General features: G+C 37.5%; 1 protein-coding gene across 3 annotated transcripts in view; it reads right to left on the reverse strand.

The window, feature by feature from the left end:
• Positions 1 to 23,443, reverse strand: part of NAA15 (N-alpha-acetyltransferase 15, NatA auxiliary subunit) — a 79,842-nt gene that overhangs the window by 7,577 nt on the left and 48,822 nt on the right. For 2 of the 3 annotated variants that reach the window (XM_079919622.1, XM_079919621.1), the window contains exons 14-19: positions 22,258 to 22,471; positions 13,800 to 13,993; positions 9,031 to 9,139; positions 7,469 to 7,567; positions 1,924 to 2,070; positions 693 to 790 (exon numbers count right to left, since the gene is read on the reverse strand). In XM_079919622.1, the coding sequence (XP_079775748.1) occupies positions 693 to 790; positions 1,924 to 2,070; positions 7,469 to 7,567; positions 9,031 to 9,139; positions 13,800 to 13,993; positions 22,258 to 22,471 (861 nt within the window). The remainder of the gene's footprint in view (positions 1 to 692; positions 791 to 1,923; positions 2,071 to 7,468; positions 7,568 to 9,030; positions 9,140 to 13,799; positions 13,994 to 22,257; positions 22,472 to 23,443) is intronic. The other variant, XM_079919623.1, reaches the window with a different exon arrangement.

A 23,443-nucleotide genomic window follows, 5' to 3' on the forward strand; every position in this document is an offset into this window, starting at 1 on the left:
ATATATAGTACCCCACAAACTCTGACAGCCTAGAAAGGTTCTAATCTAAATGACACGTTAATTGGCATGTGAGAAGTAAAAACTTTCTTTCTTAAACATATTTACGTCATTTGCTATTAAAGGAATATATTAAACTGTCTTTCAGCAAGTGCTTTTTTATCTGGCCAATTATCACAAAGTAGCTGTTCTTTGTTTTCGGCCCAAAGTAGAATCTGTATTTTGCAACACACCCATATTATCTTTTACTCTACTCAATTACATGTATACTGCAAGCTGTAAGATGAGCATTTTAATTTAATTCCTGGTAAATACATCTTAAATACATCAGAATCGTCACTAAAACCACTGCTTGCTCAGAAATGTATAGATACGAACTGAGATCCAAAATTAATTAACTAAATTAGTGTGTAAAACTTAACCAAAACAAATTTCTTAAAAATATTATTCTTATTATTCAACTAGATGTGAAACTAGTTACTGTATGCCAAGTAGCCTGCTGTATGTGTGTGCACAGATGTACAATTTTAAATAAATTTAAGAGAAGCTCAGTTTCTGAGATGGATTCATAATAGTTTGGAGAACAGTATGCATAAATAACAAAAAAACTATTTGGTGAAAATTATTCTCTTGGTGAAAGGAGAAACAAAAAGTAGTCTGGTACTCTTACAGAGAGATTATGAAAAAGTCTTTACCTGGAGGTTTCTGTTAGTGAGGGATTCATCAAGTGTTGTTGCCAACTCTATAGCTCGCTTCTGACTAGATGGATCTAAATAATATACCATTTTGGCAGCTAAATGAGAAGGAAAAAGGAAACTTGTTTTATTTCAAGATAAAACCAGCATTTTATCTTCTATCCGTTCAACTATAAAATGCAAGGTAGGGGTCCTGGAGTTAAGATTCTGCACTTCCACTGCAGCGGGCGCGGGTTCAATCCCTGGTTGGGGAACTAAGATCCCACATGCCGTGCAGTGTGGCCAAAAAAAAAAAAAAAAAAAAGCAAGGTACATGTGCACACAGAGTGTGGCACTTTATTAGAAAAATGGAAATAACCATTTGAAATATTGTTATTAAAAAAAAAATTCCTGAGACAGTAGACCAGAAACAGTCTAAGTGCCCAAACTAGGAGAATGATTAAGGTAAGAGAGACTATGAAGAAATACAAATATTCTAATAGTTGTCTTTGTGTGGTGGGACCATGGATAGTTTTCTTCTTTCTAAAATGAGCATAATTTGGGGTTGTGTGTGCGCGTGCGTGCGTGTGCGCGTGCGTGCGTGTGTGCGCGCGTGTGTGTGTGTTTGAGGGGTAGGGGCGTGGGAGATACCCGACCTTGATGGCACGAGCCAAAAAAAATGAATTCAGAATTCCACAAAGGCATATACAAAGCTGCCGGGCTTCTTAGCCAGGTATTTAAAAGCACACCACTAAAGCACTACCCATCAGTCCCATCAAGGCCAGACTTTGGCTCATTAGCACAGACCCTTGCCCAACGACCCTTGCCCGTGAGATGGTTGCAGGAGCGTAGCACTGTCAAGTCTGATATCTTATAAAGCATCAGAAATGAAAGGCGATGGGTTGTATCCAAGTGAATTTTAAGGGCATGTTGATGACGGAAAGAAAATAACCAGAAAGATCCTCCCTCGCTGTATGGAACGGATAGCTAAATTCAGTTTATACTTGCTTCTCTGTAATGCCGATGCAGAACCAGGAGAAACTACTGGCCTTGATTCATAGTAAAAATTTTATCTAAGAAATTAAAAAATTTATGAGGCATATTTAAGCTGCCTGTTTTCATGGGAATAAAATGTGACATGTACGCATTTGCCTCTTCCCTGCAAAAAAATGTGTAACCTTGTCCTTGATCCATCATAATAAAAACTGAAGTTGTTTTAGAGTCTAAGATAAGGACAAAATAAAGTGATTACCTGATAATCTGTGTGGCAATGAATCAGAATTCCTTTTCAGAAAAGTTTCGTTAAAATTCTTTGGATTCGTTGCTCCAAAAAGACGATTCATTTCTTGTTTTAATACTGTTCTAACTGTATCAGGTAAATCTTTACTTTCACACACTGCTGAACAAATTTAAAACAAACTCTATTAGCAGATACTGATAAAGTTTGTAGGAATTAAAAAATTATCTACCTGATGAGGCCAATGAAACAAAGCAATTATGTACAAAGACTAGATAAACCTACTGATAAGTCAACATTTAAAGAGCTAAATCTATATAAATTTAAAGAATGTGTATCAGCAGAATAGTCTAATGATTTTCTAAAGGCTACCAAAGACATTTCATTGACAGATGATTCGTTTCCAGAGAAGAATGCTGTACTGAAAACAATATAGATGCTGAAAGACGAAGCACCACAGCCTTCTAAGCCCCTAGCAGCTGCCCCCTCAGCTTTAAAGGGAGTTTATAAAATAGGGGCTCGATGGCACCTACCTGGCAGGTGGTGTCACAGCAAATACACAGTGCAGAAGACAACAGAATCTTCCTCACCCTCTCCATCTTCTTCTATACCCAGGTAAGCCATTACAAATTTACCAATTAAAAGAAGTGGTCATTGACCTTTATTTTCAGTGATTACGTGAATTGAGCTATCACTGTGTAATAAATTCCGAAGGACCACCAAAGTATTTTCCTGTAATGAATACACCGTATTCATCATATTCCCAGGCTTTGGCATTCAGAGATGGAAAAACTGGCCCCCAACCTCCCTGGGTTGAATCCTAGTTTAGTTTTGTTTCATTATTATTTTGGTATAGAGAGACAGTCTGGAGCTTTGAGCCAGACAGACCTGGGTATGAATCTAGGCTTGGACAAATCATAACCTCTCTGAACCTCTTTCTTGATCTGTGAAATGAGGTGATATCTAACCTAGAAGGATCACAGTAAGGAAAAGCTACGAACAAAATAGCTAATGATGTAATAGGTATTCCATTCCAAGGTACTATTTTTGTCATAGATTGAAGAAAAGATAAATAGATTTTCCCTTACGATTAGGAACTACTGTTGGTGGCTTTCAAACTCTGACTACAGCTAAGTATCTGTACTCTGATGAACATGTATCCTATATACATACCTTATTATGGGAAATGAAAGTTTCACAGAACACTGACCCTTAATTTGTGCAACACATGCTTGGATCTTCCACTCTATTTCTATTCTAGGTTTTCAAATGCTGAAAATGACCCACTAAACTTCTTTCATGGTCTCACTAATGGATCATTACCCTAAGTTTAAAGAACACCGAACTCTTGAATAGCAAACATCCAAGTGAAATATTCTACACATAATTAGTAGCTGAATGATGGATTGATATATGCCTGTTCTTGGTTGAACAGCATTTCTTCTATCATTGTACAGAACTGCGTAGTTCAAATAAATGAGCTACTAATTAAATAATTTAGCTTAACCTCCATTATGGCTGTATTTGCAACTTGGATTTGGCAATTTATCAATATCCGTCTTTCGGAGAGGAACTGGCACAGGAGTACAGAGAGAACCAGCAGAAAAATTGTTAAAATAGGTTATAGCCAATTACAGTGAACATTATGTCAACAAACAGGGGTCATCTATAAAATATGTTATTTCCATGGGCCTTATTGGTTTGCTTGAAATGCTTTCAGGATACTTTATATGCAGATAGGAAAGTAATTGTATAGTTTACAGTATAGTTGGAAACTACACTTTTCATGTTTTTCATTACTTTCATTAGCCTGTTTTCTTCAGATTAAACATCTCCCCAGAAAAATCAAAACTGCTTTAAAAAACAAAAAACAACTCATACAATTTAAAAAAATACATAAATATGTATCTCTTGGGATGTATCAAAGAGGAAATATTTAATAACTCCCAACATCGACTAATAGCTGTTTCCTTTTTGGGGGGTATTAATAGTTTGTATTAATAAAGCAATTCTTTGTTTAACAGACAAAAGGAATGTTTCCAAAAACATTTCCTTACTAGTTCACAAATTGTTTCTGGCCAACTCAATTTTCTCCCCTAAATCATGTAGATTGGAACTGTAATTTCCAGAAAGATATTAATTACAATCAATCAACCAACCAACCAATCAATCAATTCTACTGTAGCAAAAAAAATTTTTTTTTTAACATTATACACCAATGAGGTGAGGAATGAATTTATTTATTTATTTATTTATTTATTTATTTAGCTAGCTAGCTAGCTAGCTAGCTGGCTGCGCTGGGTCTTAGTTGCAGCATGCGGAATCTTTTTGTTGCCGCGTGTGGGATCTTTTAGTCGCAGCATGCAGGATCTAGTTCCCTGACCAGGGACCGAACCCGGGCCCCCTGCACTGGGAGCTCAGCGTCTTAACCACTGGGCCACCAGAAGTCCCTGTAGTAAAATTTAGAATGTCCTATGGAATTCTATATAAGGAAGTTCCACCTGTACCTTTAAGAAAAGGGGCAGCCTCAAATGCCGAAGATTTATTACATAAGCTTTTATGGCTGAAGACTAATGAAGGGCGGGGAGTCAATCTAAAAATCCTTCGAAATTGATAAAAACTAACCAAAAAATACTGAGGTCTCAAGAAAGTAAAAAATCTCAGACTACCTAATTATCTTCCATGATACAATAATAAGTCCTGTGACTGAATCAAGAAAAAGTAATAACTGCGGGTAGGGGAATAAAACCTTTGCTAAGAGGCGTATGATTTGAGTCCTCAGATATCCTAAAATTAAAATCATGTTTGGTTCATGCTATTAGCTTATCAGCAGATTAAGTAAACCTAGTAATCACCAGTAGTTAAAAGTCACACTGAGGAAGGGGTTGATTCTTAGCAAAAGGAGTTTCCCTGGGTTCCCAGGCTAGCCAGCATTTTTTGCTAATTGCATAGAGTATGTTCATATTTTGTGTGAGATAATGACTACTCACTACTAGGTTATAGCACAAGTGACTCACTACTCAAAATGACAAAATAAATAAATGAGAGCATTAATTAAGCAAGGTGGGGTTTTTTTTGGGTGGGGGGAATACATAAGTATGGAAGAAAAATAATCTGCAGGGAAAAGGAAGAAATGAGTTTGTACAAATGAGAGAGGAAAATGATGTAAGATTCACGGTAGATCAAAGTGATCAAATAATACTAATTTTAAAAGCATTTAAGGGAATTTAAACATATAAGGCAATATTAAAACAACTGAATACCTAAGCTCCTATCTTTTACTTAGAACTGACCAGAAATATAATTAAAATTGATTTAAATTCTACAACTTAAAAAAAAAAGTGAAAAACTTCAAAGTGGTAATATCATCCTCCTAATTAAAAACGGGGGAAGGAATACCCTATATAGTAAGTGACTCCGTGTAGCAGGTGTTATTTACGTTGGTAGTACAACAACGTTCTGGAGATTTGGAAGGTGCCCGTAACCATGCTAAAATGAACATTCACTTAGAGAAGTCTCTACAACTGATAAAACAAGTGTGGAGGCACTGTTTTTACCTCCATACTTTCTGGAAAGGTGTTACTTGTGAGGATTTCTTTGTAAAGAAGTTACTACAATATAACTTAACATGACAAATGTGTTCCTGAAAAGTTACTTCAAAATCAAATCTTTGGGCTTCCCTGGTGGCGCAGTGGTTGAGAGTCCGCCTGCCGATGCAGGGGACACGGGTTCGTGCCCCGGTCCGGGAAGATCCCACATGCCGCGGAGCGGCTGGGCCCGTGAGCCATGGCCACTGGGCCTGCGCGTCCGGAGCCTGTGCTCCGCAGCGGGAGAGGCCACAACAGTGAGAGGCCCGCGTACCGCAAAAAAAAAAAAAAAAAAAAAAAAAAAAAAAAAAAAAAAAAAAAAATCAAATCTTTTTCTCAAGAACCAAATATAGTAGTTAAAGGAACTCTGTGGGTTATAGTAACGAAGATGCCTAAATCTAGTGAAAATAAGGATGACTTTGTAAATCTCTTCCTGACAGTGATGTCGGCTGAACGCCTGGAGCAATGGGCACAGCTAACATCAACTCCGCTCAGTCATTCTAACTTTGAATGCCAGGACCATTCTGCCTTCTTCCTCTGAAGTCCATAAGCATTTTAATTTTCTGAAACAACTGTTGCAAGAAAATGGTCATTATGTTCATCAATCCACACACTCATTACAAGCAAATACATCTAAATATGCCACTTTTAATTTGTATTTCAAAGGAAAGTCTCTAACTCCATAAAATTTACATGTATTATTTTATTACCTTTCAGGAAAGAACTGACTATATAAAAACAAAGTATGTATATATTGAAAATAGTTTAAACGCACTCCATTTTAACTGAGAATGAATTAAGACTTGTTTCTAGCCTTAAAAGTTATTTTTAATACAAAAAAAAGAGACTAAAAAGAAACTCCCTTATTTTCTCTAAATACAGCAACTATTTCTTCTATTTTCTATAATGTGGTTACATTATTTATTACTTCAGAATTTTTAAAAATTGGGGAAAATTTTTCTATGATTCAGTTTCTATAACAGGAATCATTTTTTTGACAAGCATAAATATGATTTAAACAAGGCTTTACTTTTTCTTAGAAGTCAAAACAATGTTCTTAATTGGGACAATTTAGCATTTTTCAAAAGAATGACTGGGATGCTTGGTTTAATCTCATTATTTTTATATGATGTATGGGTTCACATGGGGCTAAGTATTCAGTAATGAGATAGCTAATTTAATAGTATTTCCAAATTCTGCAGACTGTTATATTAAAGATTCAATTTCTCCTTATCCAGTCACTTAAAAAGAAAAACAAAAACAACACTACTTGACTACAGGAGTACTTTATTCTAAACTTAAAGCTCTTGTAGTAGAAAGAACAATATGAAGACTTGGGCTCTCATCCCTGCTTCATTACTAATTATTGATGTTATCTTGAATAAGTAATTTAGTCTTTTAGGGTCCCAGGTTTCTCAACTATAAAAGGAGAGATAATTAGCATAAAATTCCACCTTTCGTCCTCTAAAATTCTGTAGCTTTACTTAGCATTAAAACTATAACGTACGGATCTTACTGTCTAAACATTTGAAAAGTGCAACAACTGTTTTAAAGTTCTTTTTAACCTGTATTTAGTGACAAAGATTTTATGACTCAAATAACTGTGCTAAAGACAGAGATAAATGAGATAACTGATCAATTTCAAAGAGCTACTTTAATTTTAGAACAATTTACTAAGAAGTTTTACATAATGAAATATGATTCAAAAATTCAACTTATTAACTTTTTAGAAACAGAAATAAAGGTGATTCTCAAATATTTGGACTGAATGATTCTATGTCAAAATCAGGTAACATTTCTAGCCTGAAAATAAAGACCTTTACCACAAAGAACACTTTTTTTTCCCCCTCAGCTAATTTAATACACAGCAGCCTTAAAATGATTGAGTTTATGATAAACTTGTACAAATCACTTATACAGTCACTATCAACTACTGCAGTCAAATACTTAAGTAATGGAAAACAAAAACATACCAGTACTAAAGAGTCGAATCATACATTCATGAAGCCAGGGATGACTAGAATCAATAGCAAATGCCCTCTTTACTGATTGTAGCATCAAAAGAAACTTTTCTATAAAAAGAAAAAGATATATTTTGATCATTTGATAAAAAGAGATGTCCTCCTTTGGAGCACTAATTTCTTACAAATAGAAAAACTCATTTAGAGTCAATCACATCTGAACTGCAACATATGACTAAAGCAAATGATTTCCTCAGATTAGCAACATTAGCTAATATTTTCCACACAACATTCTTTAAGAAAAAAAGGTTTTATTAAGTATAAAAAATTTAGATAGCATTCAACATTACTTGAACTAATGCCATATAAACAAGAAAATTGTGAAGCCATTTCATTCCCTAACCTCTTTTTTGTAGTCAAATAAACTAATTTTTCCCATTACTTAGAAAACTTCATTGTTTACGCTTGAAACTAATATTGTTTATGCCTTTCTTGTGTTTTGTGACACATGAAATGGTTTCCCTTCTACCTGACTGTTCCTCCCCTGTCAATCCCTGGCTTCTCTATATAGCAACCTCTTCCTGGCATTTGATAAACATGATTTTTTAAATTTATTTTATTTATTTTAAAATATTTATTTATTTTGGCTGCACTGGGTCTTAGTTACAGCACACCGGACCTTCATTGCAGCATGCGGACTTCTTAGTTGTGGCATGCATGTGGGATCTAGTTCCCTGACCAGGGATGGAACCCAGGCCCCCTGCACTGGGAGCATGGAGCCTTACCCACTAGACCACCAGGGAAGTCCCAGCATGGGTACTCTATAGAGGTACCATTTTATTCTATCTTGTTTAGCAGGACAGTTACACTGTTTGGAGCAGTAACTTTTTATCAGATGTTACTAACCAGTTTCTCTTTCCTTCAATATGTGTCACCTCAGTGATAAACTTTTTTTCAATGAACCACTTGGATTACATTAATTCAATACTGTAAAATCTTCTTAGTATCTACTACGTATAGCCTATAAGAATTCTAAATCTGGTAACCAAGACCCTCCATTTATCCTTTATGTAGCTCAGGCAATACAGATAACCTCAACATTACTTACACACACTTGTGTTTTCTTCATGGATACTCTTCCCTTCTGTGCATCTTTTCTTTTAGAAGTATGGTACATTCTTCAAGATACACCTCAAACATCACATCTTCTATTTATAACAATGGCTAATAGCTGACATTTATTTAATGCTTACTGTGTATCAGACACTATTCTAAGATCTATGTGTATTATGTATTTACTAAATTTTATCCACATATGAACACGATAATGCCTATATTTCACCTTAATCCTGGTTATATATTGTACATCTATTTTTGATGCTAATGTCCTAGAAGATATAATCACATCATCAAACTTCTCCACAGCATGTTGTAAACAGGAGGCATTTCTGTGAGGAAGTCACACTGGCATTTGCCAAAACACCCTACAGTGGTGAGGCTATCAGAACTGGGTGACTGTAGCTAAGAAATTCCGTGATCGATCTTATCAGGGCCACTGTACCCTAATTGCCTACCTTTCCTAAAGTAAATCTCAAAGGCAAAAAGATGAGTTTCTATCTTGTTCTTCACCAAGTTCTTCAACGGAGTTAAAAATTTAATAGCTTCTTCCAATGGAGTTTCAACCTAACAAAAATAAAAGATATTATACAAATGGAAGCAAGATTTTGGGGGGATGTGAATTTACTCTTTCTATCAAAAACACTTTTTTGCTAAAAATCACTTACCAGTCACCCAGAAATACAGTGTCATATTTCACCCACCCATAATCTAAAGGAAGAGGATTTTGAACCCCTCACTGGTTTTTAACTGTTGAGATTATACATTATCTCTGGATGGAAACTATCCAACAAGTAAAGAAGAAGATTAAATAGAACCAAAACCAGGAAAAGAAAGACAGTATGAGAAACAGGTAAGATAGCCAAGGGAAAAAAAAAAGACAGAGAAGGGAAGTGAAATAGGATGAAAAGGGCTTAAAAACTGCAGAGAACATTGAAGAATGAGTGAATGCTGAGTATAATCAAGCTATCAAAAAATAGTACAGCATCCACTCTGTGTTGCTTTGTTCCACTATAAATTCTATAGAAATCTACATTTATTCAAATGCCATACTATTGGTGAGATGTCATTGGAAAAGATTTATATTTCTAGAACTCTGTCTCTACCACCCTTCATTAATTATATAAATGTACTAATTACATATCTGTGATATTACCGGGCAAGTATAATGCTTACTAGATAATTGTGCTACTCTACTCCCAGACTGAGTACGGAGACAAGACTATTCTCTGTAGACTGGGGTGGAGGTAGGTAACAACACTGTATTTATCAGAAGGGCACTGAACATCTGGGTCCTATATTCACCTTCTCTCATCACAGAGGCAATAACAATTTACCCTCAATGGAATTCGGATATGCCATATCTGTCCAACATGCTTCTGCCAGTACAGTAAATTGTGATTTCACCAATACATTTTCTGGCCAAGGAAATTATTTAATAGCATTCAAAACAAAACAAAACAAACAAACAAACAAAACCAAGTCAAGCCATAAACGGTGTCTATAGGATCTACCTTGTACTGGTATGTAAAGCACTAGCCGCTCTTCTTAAGGATATCTGCCAGAAATCAATATATGACAGCATCACTCTAATAGCTGTAGATATCAAGAGACAGAGGAGAAAACAAGGGCCCTCATAAGTGTGCCTTTCTCACATTTGTAAATATTCGGCTTCCTATTCCCATGACTCTATGCTCTACTGAGTTAGAATGTGTGGTATACAGGGGAGAAATAGTTACCAGGGAAAGGCAGAGAGCTGGAAACTGAAACTGCCACCCAGGTACATCAAGCTTTTCATTCCTCAAGAGGTACAGATGGAAATGAGGGTCACTGTATTGACCCCGATAATTTACTCCAGGGAGATATAGCTGTTATTATTATAAAATAGAAACAAAAAAGGATATTGGGAAGTGGAAGCGAGCATTTGACAAGCATTACACTGACTGAAACCAAGTGTCTGATTTGGAAAGGAAAAAGAGAGGAATGTATTCTGTCTGCAGTTCTCAGAAATGAAAACATACGCCCTCAAAGGAGATGTGGGTCTCTTGCCCCCACATGCTCCTGTGTGCCTCGCACAGGGAAGATTTTGTCAAGCTAAATCTAAACAATAAATATAGGTGCATAACCAAAATAAAGCTAACTGCATTCCTACATTTACATATATACAGTGCAGTAGCGGGTGGTATAAACAAAAGCATATGAAATAGGGATGACGCTCTACAATCAGTGCTTTAAGATTAAAAAAAGAAGTCAGGGCTTCCCTGGTGGCGCAGTGGTTGAGAGTCCGCCTGCCGATGCAGGGGGCGAGGGTTTGTGCCCCGGTCCAGGAAGATCCCACATGCCGCGGAGCGGCTGCGCCCGTGAGCCACGGCCGCTGAGCCTGCGCGTCTGGAGCCTGTGCTCCGCAACGGGAGAGCCCACAACAGTGAGAGGCCCGCGTACCGCAAAAAAAAAAAAAAAAAAAAAAGTCAAAACCACCCTTGAAAATCCCTGAAGTTGTTGAGACAGACACATAGATATAGGTATGAATATATAATATCACTAGTTTGCATTATATGTATGAAAACCACACATTTAAGTACCAATCATTGTAGCAAGATAGTCACACTCTGAGAAGCACAAGAACTGAGACGGCAGTCATACCTCCCCCACCTCAAACTCAGGTGGGGTCCTATGTCCACTGAGAGAAGTATTGGATGGAATTGCCAGCATCATGCATACTCTTTTCTGTCTCTGTCTCGAAAAAAAGTTACATCCCGTCAAGATTTGAATTTACCTAAGTTAAATAGATACAGAAAGGGACTGCACTGTGTTGATGGGCCATTTAAGACATTTGCAAGGGCATTTTTTTTAACGTGAAATTTTAAAATTTATAAACTGGCCTGAACTCTAATCCGAGTGTTAAAATATGTTGTATAGGAGTGTATCTCCCTATACTCGCAGCACAGCGACACAAAGTCTAACACCGTATGCTAGCTTAAAACTGAAGTTTAAAAATAAACACCATACAGACAGAGTGCTAAAGACTTATTAGCCTTGTAAGGAACGTGTGTGTGCATAGAAGGAAAAACAATCCAGTTGAGAGGAATGCCGGCCAAAGGCACGGAGGGGCATAGGACGCACAGTACAGGAGAAAACTCATGAATACCAACTACCACCTACTGCTCATGATACCCTGGCTAAACAAGCAATACAGATTCCACCAAGCTTTCAGATGTATACTCAGTTAATTCAATATTAAACTCACTAACTAAACCTCTTCCTATTTTCCTTCTCTCCTTCTTCACTGGAATAACTGCAATTTAACAATGCTTTTATTTTATTTAAATTATCCTGAACTGGTGAACTGAATTTATCATTTACTACCTGGAAGAATGATGAAATATAACCCCCCTCCCCAAAAAAGGCAACTACAGATTATAGACCCAGAATTGGCAGGCAGTTTTTAAAATAGCCTACAGCGTCCCTCCCGATTATGAGGGCTTGGTGTAATCTGGCCTTGCCACCGCACTGCAATATGGGTGACTGTGGATGCTATCAGACAGGGGCATCTTGGAGGCAGTCATCCTTGGAAGAGAAAGGTGTTATGCGCCTAACAGGTAAGAACGGCATATACTGAAGAGCAGTCCATGAAGGTGGGTGCCTTCCACTAGGCTCCTTTCAAATAAAGCAGTCAGAAGCACTTTATGTAGGCATTATTTGGTTGTGAGACTACAACCCTCTAGCTACAAATGTTTAGACTACAACTTGACATCTGGCCCCAAAGCAGCCATTATAGGTGAAACACAAAGAAAATGGAATAGTGTATAAGGAGACCTGGTACAAGAATTCTGCTCTGTGGGGTACTCCTTATTGGACACTTACTAAATCCAAACAGATCCCCTCTTTAAGAACTATAATGCGAGACATAAAGAGCTACAAGAAAAAAAGTCATTAAATAAAATTGTGGGACACAGAGAAAGCAAGTGGAAAGAATGACAGTGGCAGGCAGTCAGTGATGGTGGTAAAAGTGGTAGCAAGAAAAAATGCTGAGGCATAAAGATGAAAAGCCCCTAAAGCTGGTATTATCCCCGAGTAACTCTGTAGTTTTCCATGGGGCCTAAAAGGTCAATTTTCGGTGCTCTTCACGTCCCTGTATATTCTTCCAGTAAGCTCCCAACAACAATAAAAAGGCAGTATCTTTGTTCTTAGAAAGCACACAATTATTTGTACATACAGCTTTGTGAAATCCAAGCTACTTTATCTATGGTTCTTAACAGTAATATTGCCATGAGATATTACTGTCCATCTGCTCTGATATAATTCTAAAAATATTTTCCAACTCTATTCATTAGGTATTATAATTTTCCTTAGTTATAAAGCAATCAATGACTTTGAATTTTTAGTTACTAGTAAGGCTAAACTGAACTCTAGGGCAATATGCTTATGTTATTGCTTTAAGGTAGTAAATCATGCAATTATCTGCACGTGGAGTAGGAGGGTGTCGAGGGCCAGAAGAAAAGTGCGTATGTATGTTACTGATGAAAATGATTCACAGGACAACGAATGCCTTGGTTTCAGCTTAATAGTTTAAAAATGGCAGATAAGATTTTGGCTTGGGGAAAATATTTGAGGACTTTTAAGATATTAGGTACAAATAGTAAATACAATAAAGAAATAGTGTAAACTGACAACATGAGTGAGAGAGAGACATACAGAATTCACTTTTTAAAAACCTCAATTTAGGCTAGATATAAAAAGTTCAATGTTACCACTTACAACAGACACTACATTCTTTACACATATATTTTCTCTAGTCCTAACATTTCTGCCTAGTAGGGATTTTTCCGAGTCCCATTTTATATTTGAGAAAACCATCAGAGAGGTTAGACAAAATGTCCAAGATACACAACGAAGCGTAAGAGCTAATATGTGGCCCCAGATCAGAATGACTCAAAAGCCAAAACTCTCCAATATACCATATACTGGATTACTCTGGGTCAGAACCATTACTTCAAGTTCTAAATGTGAGATACAATCAGAACAAAAGAGAGAGAGAAGAAAAGGAAGGAAGGAAGGAAGGAAGGAAGGAAGGAAGGAAGGAAGGAAGGAATGGAAAGCAAGCTAAAAATTAAAGTGATTTTTTTACTCTAAAATCTATAATCAAATTGGCTGAATAAGACCACATAAAATGACAATAGGTGGTCATGAAATTCACTCAATTGTGCCAAACACTATTCTTAAGTACCTTGGCCAGCTTCTCGGGAATAAGTTCTTCTTTTGGACCTCCAATTTCCTCATCATCATCGTCCTTCTTCTTTTTCTGATTTCTCTGCTGCTTTTCTTTTTCTGCATTTTTTTTCTCTTCCTCTATCTGGGCTTTCTTTTGAGCTCTTCTTTGCTTATTACGTAGCTTCTTTAGCTCTTTGTCAGACATGTTTGCTGTAAGCAGCAAGTGTTAATAAAATTACCAACGTGTTAATCAGATTAGAAATGATCAATTACTATGTAATATTCCCATATAAACTCCCACTAAAAATCTTTCATGTTACACATGTTCATATGCCTATGTGTACCCTTTAATAGTGCCACATTTGCTAAAGAACACTAACCTCCTCAAAAAACTTGCGAGACCCACCCTACTGTGGCAACCATAGCAAAACCCAAAAGCACGCGAGCTCCTCTAGCGACGGTAAACCACCTGCAATTCCAGGAATGTGACAAGCTGGTTCATAACTCTATGGCACGGTCCCAGGCCTTCTTAGTTATGCCTTCTCTAATCCTGTCAAACAGTGCTGCCACTGTGCCTCACATATTCTGCTTGTCATAATACTTTGTTTATACATCTATTTCTCTTTTAGACCGTCAGTTCCTTGGTGGAAGAGACCTTGTTTTACTCATAATCTTTGTATTGACAGGGCCTAGCAGCATACCAAAACAGAGGAAACACTCAAATATTTGTTGAAGGAATAATGAATAACTACACAGTAAATTTAAAATTTGACATTAAAAATTAACAATATCCCTTGAGGTACAACTATAGAATGTTTCAAAGAAAGACTGGAAATCACTGATAAACATGCCATAATAAAGTGGAAAATCTGTACTGTTTAGACTTAAAGCAATAAATCTGAAAGCTACGTGTACAATCAGTATTTAGTTGGAAAATACTTGTTAATAATGAGAAATGAAAAAATTCATTCTAAAATATACCACCACTGTGGTGATTTTTAAATATGCCCCCAAATTCTTCCCTTCAAAAAGTGGAGTCTATTTCCCTTTCCCTTAAATGTGGGCTATACTTAGTGACTCACTTCTCACTGATAGAATGTACTAGAAATGAAAGTGTATGACATCCAAGATTAGGACACAAAAGCACTGTGGATTCCTCCTTGCTTTCCCTTGGATCACTCAGAGGAAGCCAGCTGTCATGGTGTGAAGAAACCCGAACCACCTCATGTAAAGACCCGTGTGGCCAAGAACAGTCCTCTGGCCATGCCACCTTGGAAGCAGATTCTCCAATCCTTCAGGTGCCTTGGCTGACATCGCGACTGCAACCTCCTGAGAGACCATAAGTCTTTCCAATCATACAGCTAAGCGACTTTTGAATTCCTGGCCCCCAGTACCTCTGGGAAATAAATGTTTGTTGTTTAAATCTGCTAAGCAATTTGTTATGTAGCGATAGACAACCAACATATTTTGGTCCCTGGAAGTGCGATGCTGCTGCAATAAAACCCTAAAATGCGGGGAGTGGCTCTGGGACAGAGAGTGGCCAAAGGTGAGAAGACTTGGAAAAGAGAATTAATGTAAGCTTAAGAGCCTTAGACTATTAATAGATATCTAGATTTTGAAGAGGATGCAAGTGAGGGCTAAAGTGAAGTGAGGAACACTTATAATCACATAGAGGCAGACAGCTTAGCAACACTTATAAAATGCATCAAGTGAACCGGATGATCCCGTTAGGTGGATTTCTAGGCCCCAAAACATGGGGCGGGTGGGGGGGAGAAGAGGTTTGAAGATGGTACCTGATTCTTCTTGCTGCTTCTAGCAAAAATGCAAGAGAAAGAAACTAAAGGAAGGAGCAGGGACTTGAGGTTTTTGAAAATTCTCAACCTCTCCAGAAATGACTGCTGAGCAAAGATCAAACACAGGGCACTGCCAGGAAAACATGTCAAAAGGGAGAGCAGAGAATTTGGCTTTAAAATCTTTTGTTAAGACTCAGAATTCAGAAAAATGGTGTCTCAGTTACTAGTCAAACAAAGGTTCTCTTAAAAATTTTAAGGGTGTGATCCACAGATCCTCTCAATCACACAGCAGACCTTCTAAGAAACTTAGAAGTTTTGTCCTCTCAGCAAGATCTCAAAGTAGACAAAGATACTTGTGCATGTGGATTTCAATGAGATTCACACAAGATTCATGAAGTTTAAAAGAGAATTATAACGGTAGAAACACGGAAACTTGGACTGAAAGGAACATAGCATAAAATGAAAAGAGGTCTTCAGACACCCCACCCCCAAATTTTGGAAGCGGATTAAGAAACTACTTAGCTGCAGACAAACGCTAACTTTCAAGAAAAAAGAAGGATTCAGAAGGTAGAACCAGGAACCCAGAGGGCAGAGCCAAGATCCATAAAGAATTATTCCTAGGTCTCGAGTCCTCATCAAAGAACTGCTAACCTGGACCCAACTGGACTTGAGAATTGACATGAACCAGTAACTCCAATGTGCCTCCCGTTCCCCCCTCACCACCCCTTTGTGTCTACAGTGGGCGCCTAGCCTCTCTCTCACCACTTTATACTGGTTCACAGGATTTCTTATCAAGAACTCTAATTCACAGGATTTCATATCAAGAACTCTACTTGAAGAGCTACACTAAAGAACCATATTCAAAAAACCTCATCAACATCTGCACCTCATTCACAAGATAACGATCTGGACTTTGAACTAATGCTGTAATGGGATGAGACTTACAGAGGCCTTGAGAGGGGCAAGTATATTTTGCATTAAGAATGTAAGTAATTTGTGTTCAGAATGCAGAACATGGCAGTTAAAAATACGTCCACAAATTCTTTGATTTCTCCTTCCCACTCAAGTATAGGTTGTACCTGGTGACCCACTCAACAAATTAAAATGTAAAGGAAGTGGCAGGGTGTTATGTCAAGAGAAGAGAACATTAAAGGTGTTATGGCTTCCTCCTTGCTCTCTAGCGTGGCCAGCTACCATGTCTTGAGGAACTCAAGACACCCTCTGGAGAGACTAAGAAATTAAGGCCTCCTGCCAAGAGCCATGCGAGTAAGCCATCTGGGAAATGGATCCTCCAGCCCCAGCCAAACCTTCAGATGACTACAGCTCTAGCCAATATCTTAACTACAACTTCCTAAGAGACCCTGAGCCTGAACCACCTAGATGCTTCTGAATTCCTGACCTATGGAAATGGTTGGTTCAAGATGGTAAATTTGGGGGTAATTTATTATGCAGCAATAGATAAAAACAAATTTATACCTGTTTCTCTTTTTCCTGGTAAAGAATTCCTTACTACTAGAAAAGAAAATTTCAAACAAGAACTAAAAATTACATCCTAGAAACACAAGACTGCGTGAGTGGCCACATAAATTCTGGCCTTTTAATGATTTGTGAAATAATTGCTACCACTTGCATCCTTACTGCAAGACTAGACACAATACACACATTATTTTATTTAACAATCTCAACAACCTCATAATATTATTTTATGTATCAGAAAACTGAGCTTTCAGAAGAAAAATAATGACTCAGAGTGATAGTAAAAGACAGAGCAAGGATGTAAATCCACTTCACTTTGCCTCCAGTCTAAACTCTCTCTTTCCACTATGCTACACCAGGGGTCAGCAAACTTTTTCTTCAACAGGCGAGATACTAAATATTTTTCGCTTTGCAAGCCACAGGTCTCTGTTGCAACTAAACTCAGCTGTCATAGCACAAAAAGAGCAACAGATAGTATGTAAATGAATGGGCTTGGCTAGGTCCCAATAAGACTTCATGTACCAAAACAAACTGCAGTATGGATTTGGCCCACAGGCTAGTTCGTGACCCTATTCTGTAATGCCTCTCACTGCCTTAAGAGGACTCGTCAGTTCACAATAATTGCCACACCACGATAGAGAAAGGAATCTACACAGGAAATTAATATAGACATTAAGAGTCCAAATCCTGTTTCACTTAATTTAGTGCTGATTATCTGGATACGCACTATCTCAAGTTTACATAAATTAGCTAGTACTTGTGTGAACTTAATAGAGACTCAAAATTTTAGCTTAGGAGGAGCCAAAGGAAAATTCTACTACGCTAGAATATTGCATTACCTTTTTTAAAAAAATTTGTGTTTGTGTATATGTGCACATATGCATGTATATGTGTATACACAGAAAATACCATCTGAATCTAGACTCTCTACCCAGCCAAACTAACATACACATAAGAATGCAAAATAAAAGAAATCTGGCCATATGAAGACTCTTAAGTTTACTGAAAGGGTAAAAACATGAGAAGCAAAAGATAACTTCTCAAGCAAATAAAGGGTACCTACCAGATCTTTGCTATAAATGTCAAGCTTTTTGGTGAACCATTAGAAAGCACTGTGTCTAAGGAAAAAAATGGCAGCAAGCAAACTATTGTTCCTGTTAATCAGCACTATTTCAGCAACACTAACCAATGCAATAAGGCATGGGGGAAAAAAAGAGGTATGAATACTTAAACTGATTACAGATTAATATAACGGCCTACGTAGAAAAAATTTTTAAATCAACTGAAAAATCTACTAAACCTAGTATCAACGTTCAATAAGGATACCAACATACAAAAACTATAACAATATTCATTTGGAATACTGTAATGGGAAAGGGGGACATGTAAGGATAACGCTAAGAGTAAATTTGCTAAAGTTACAACACAACAATTACACTAAAATATAAATAGGAGATACATGCATTCTAGTATGCGAAGACTTGATGTTGTGTAAGATCTCCTGATCCCCGAACAGTAATCTATATGTTAAATGCAATTCAAAGTAAAACTCCAAAAGAAACTTTCTGGAAGATCAATTAACTCTACAGTTCTTACATAAGCAAAAATTAACATGTAAAACCAAGAAAAATCGAAAGACATAGTGTTAGATTAAGAAGAGAAAAATGGATAAGAAGAGAAACCCGTGTACTGATGTCAATACAACATAGTTTTACTGTGTCTTCACACTAAGTTTTAATATATGTGAGAACAAGACACCATGCCCACAACCCACCAAAGTATTTTTTCAGAGCTTACTTCAGGATAAAAGTGGCATTTTAAAAGAGTGGGGAATATGGACAACCTATTCAATAAGCACTATTTAGGAGTCAGCCGTCTTTTATGTGGGGATGAAAAAAGCTACCCTCCACCTCACATCACATATAAAAATTATCTCCAGATGATTAAACAGCCAAATGTAAAAATAACAAAGTTAATAATATAAGAAAACATAGAAGATATTTATAAATATATTTTACATTTTGAAGGAGAAAAGCCTTTCTAAGCAAGACCCAGAAACCATAAAAGACTACACAACTTTGATTTCAGAAAAATTAAAGCTTTTACATAAAGAAAGACACCCACTGTAAACAAACATAAGACCTAAGTGACAGGAAGAAAATATTTGCAACACATAAATAAGGATTACAGTCCTGAGTATGTACAGAACTCCTACGAACCAAGAAGTTTCAAAATAAAATGGGCAAAAGATATGAAAAGGCAATTCACATAAGAAACCTAAAGGCCACATGAAAACGTATGCAGGTGTTCCACTCTTAAAAATCTAGGAATTATAAATTAGATGTTCTTCCCAAAGTAACAAAAATGTAAAGGATGGACAATTTTCAGTGTTAGCAGTAAAATAAAATATCAGTCCACTGTTGGTGGCAATAAAAACATTTTATGGAAGGCAACTTTATACATTTCTCATACTCTTTGACCTAGCAATTTCCACTCCTAACAATCCATAATAAAATATGTGCATAATGATGACCTACAGGACATTTACTGTAACACTGTAAGGGGCTGGGGGGGACCCACATGGATTCCCACAGAGCCATTAAAATGACTGATGATGATATTAGCTGTGCCCAGACATGGAACAATACTATAAAATGAAGGGGAAAAAGTGTAAATTTCAAAACACTATGAATCATATCATCCCATTTATGGGCTATAAAAATAAAACGAACAAACAACCACAAGAACTACCCTGAAAGGTGTGTGTAGAGCATGTGTGCACATCAAGCTCTGAAAATGGTAATTGTGCACAAAGGAAATTGAACGTTTCATAGGGGTAGCCCTCTGAAAGAAGACAGCCTGTGGGTAGGAGAAAAGGGAAAGGGGATTTTCACATTTGCTAGTTATTTTTCTAAGTTGTTTCAACTTTGTATGTTAAGAGTTAATTGTACATTATTTGCATAATTTGAAGAACAGGTGGAAGGCAGGAAGAGTGAACAGGAAGGTAAACAGGGACTTCCCTGGTGGCGCAGTGGTTAAGAATCCGCCTGCCAACGCAGGGGACACGGGTTCGAGCGCTGGTCCAGTAAGATCCCACGTGCCACGGAGCAACTAAGCCCAAGAGCCACAACTACTGAGCCCGCGCTCTGGAGCCTGCAAGCCACAACAACTATTGAGCCCGCGTGCCACAACTACTGAAGCTCATGTGCCTAGCTCCCGTGCTCCACAAGAGAAGCCACCACAATGAGAAGCCCGCGCACCGCAAGGAAGAGTAGCCCCCACTCACCGCAAGGAAGAGTAGCCCCCACTCACCGCAAGGAAGAGTAGCCCCCACTCACCGCAACTAGAGAAAGCCAGCGCGCAGCAACCAAGACCCAACGCAGCCATAAATAAATAAATAAGTTTATTTATTTATTTTAAAAAAGGAAGGTAAACAAAAGAAGCCAGAGGATCACTGCTCTCAGCTTCAATGATAAATTGTCCTGTAGATTCTCACTGGTATCTTCTTGCCAGTTGAAGAAGCAACGACAGATAGAGATTCAAGTGAAATCTGTACAAGGGTTTCTATATGTGACCTCAGAAAGTTCTAAATTGTTCTTAGGCAACAGGAAATATAATTTAATAACAAATTAACAGAAAGATCCAAAGGACTTTAGAAGGAGGAAGTATAGAAAGTAACCAACCATAACATCAGGAGAGGCATAAACTCAGGACTGAAGAAAAAAAATCTGACACAGTTTTTATGTCCCAACTCCTGTAACATTTTTGCCAAGAAAATGTCACAAAATATTTGGATGAACAATTAATTTTTATCTTTCTACATTCCTGTGTCACTTTTATGCTGAGATCCTTTCCCAAATAATTAAGGAAGATTTCTCCCTACACATCCTGACATCTTGCTATAAAAATGGCATGTTAGGGCTTCCCTGGTGGCGCAGTGGTTGAGAGTCCTCCTTGCCGATGCAGGGGACACGGGTTCGTGCCCCGGTCCGGGAAGATCCCACGTGCTGCGGAGCGGCTGGGCCCGTGAGCCTTGGCCGCTGGGCCTGCGCGTCCGGAGCCTGTGCTCCGCAACGGGAGAGGCCACAGCAGTGAGAGCCCCGCGTACCGCAAAAAAAGAAAAAAAAAAAAAAAAAAAAAAAAAAAAAAAAAAAATGGCATGTTAAAACTGGTCAAATGGTAAATCATTGAGCAATTTTACTGGCTTAATTCTAAGCTGGGTTTTAGTGTTCAAGCAATATTTACCTTTTAGTAGGTTAATTATAAATTATTACTAAAAGGAGAAATAACTAGATATACTGACGGCCAATACTAATGTGGAGTTCCAACACTAATATAAAAATAGTATTGTACTTAACAATTTATAGTATTGGGTAAACCAGATATTAAATGTAAAGTTCATGAAATTCAACTCCTTAAAAGCTAGTGATCAGTTACAAATTAAATTCCTGCTTAACTTTTTTTTTTTTTTTTGGCGGTACGCAGGCCTCTCACTGTTGTGGCCTCTCCCGTTGTGGAGCACAGGCTCCGGACGCGCAGGCTCAGCGGCCATGGCTCACAGGCCCAGCCGCCCCGCGGCATGTGGGATCCTCCCGGACCGGGGCACGAACCCGTGTCTCCTGCATCAGCAGGCGGACTTTCAACCACTGTGCCACCAGGGAAGCCCTCTTGCTTAACTTTTGAAAGACTAACGTAAACGGTATTTTTCTTTTGTTGCTTAGAAAAATTCACAAAATGGTCATCACCATTTTCTAAAGCATGTATAACATTGTCCCACAAGGTGCTTAATAAGAAGCTCAGGAAAGGGACTTCCCTGGTGGCTTAGTGGTTAAGAATCTGCCTGCCAATGCAGGGGACACGGGTTCGAGCTCTGGTCCAGGAAGATCCCACATGCCGTGGAGCAACTAAGATCCCACATGTGCTCCGCAACTACTGAGCCTGCGCTCTAGAGTTCGTGAGCCACAACTATGAAGCCCACGAGCCTAGAGCCTGTGCTCTGCAACAAGAGAAGCCACCGCAATGAGAAGCCTGCGCACCTCAACGAAGAGTAGCCCTCGCTCGCCGCAACTAGAGAGCCTGTGTGCAGCAACAAAGACCCAACACAGCAAAAAAAAAAAAAAAGCTCAGGAAAAATCTACATTACACAAAAACATAAGTACACACATACACACCACAGAAACAATAAGAACTCTTTCATTATTATACCTGTATCAGCTTCATGTTCTTTATTCTCATCTGTAAGGGGGTTGTCATGAAGCTTCAAATAGATCTCTATAGCAATTCTTGCTGCCTTGAAGTAAAATGGATGCTGTCGAAGTACATCTTCTAGTTTTAATAAGTCCACATATGATCTAAGGGTAATCTTCCTCATACAGTATGTATGAAAGTCAAACTGGTCATCAGTGATTTCTATAAAATGCTAACAAAATTATCTTTTTTATTACAGTGAAGTATAGCAATAGCAAAGAAACTACAAAAACGAAAGCCTTGGAATTACTTGTTTCTCAGGCATGAAAAAAAATCAGTAAAATTTAAAAATATTAAAAATGACAATAATTCAATTTAAATACTTTGCATATCAAATAAGCAAATATAATTGGCCATCACCTAGCATAGTATAATGGCATACTTTAGGCACTGAATTACTTGTTGAATGAAAGGAAACACAATGCTTTAAAATACGTATATTTATTCCTTCCTTAATCATACTTAAATAAAGCTATCAGGACAAATCCAACAGAATTTATTAGCATACATAATAGTGCAGTACAGTAGATTTACATGTTAAACATTCAGTCTTTAGAACAATTTGCAAAGGATTTTAATACTGCAGTATTTGGTAATTTTTCTGAGAATACAAATCTGAATCCTATGCAATGAAATGCTGGTACGTGGGTGAGAAATCAATCAGTGGGTAAGTCAAGCAACCGGAAGCTAACACATTTCAACTAAGCTCTGGGGTTCTCGACTCAATAACAGAACAAGCATGAAATTATATAAATTATTTTTATATATGAAAATCATAAAAAATGAAAGCCAACCACTAGTGATAGAAATGACTCAGAAGTGAAAAGGACTAAGAAAAGAATAAATTTATCAGAACGTGAGGAATTACATAGGTTACAGAAGTACTGTGAAAAGGCTTCAAAGCTTATAAATAATATTTATCAGGGCATAAGGCACCACCAATCAACCCCACAACAAACACGTTTCTGGGATAGCTTGATGAGCTTTGTATGTATTAATGAAGCAGAAACATTCAGAAATCAATGAAAACGCAGCCAAGATACAAACTTTCCCTTAAGTTTCTTACATAAATTCTGGCAGGAAGAGTAGACAATGGGGAAGTCTGCTTAATATAGTCTATATTATTTCCATTATAAAACTTGAA

Source organism: Stenella coeruleoalba, assembly GCF_951394435.1.
Source record: "Stenella coeruleoalba genome assembly, chromosome: 4".
NCBI classification, from domain to species: domain Eukaryota; kingdom Metazoa; phylum Chordata; class Mammalia; order Artiodactyla; family Delphinidae; genus Stenella; species Stenella coeruleoalba.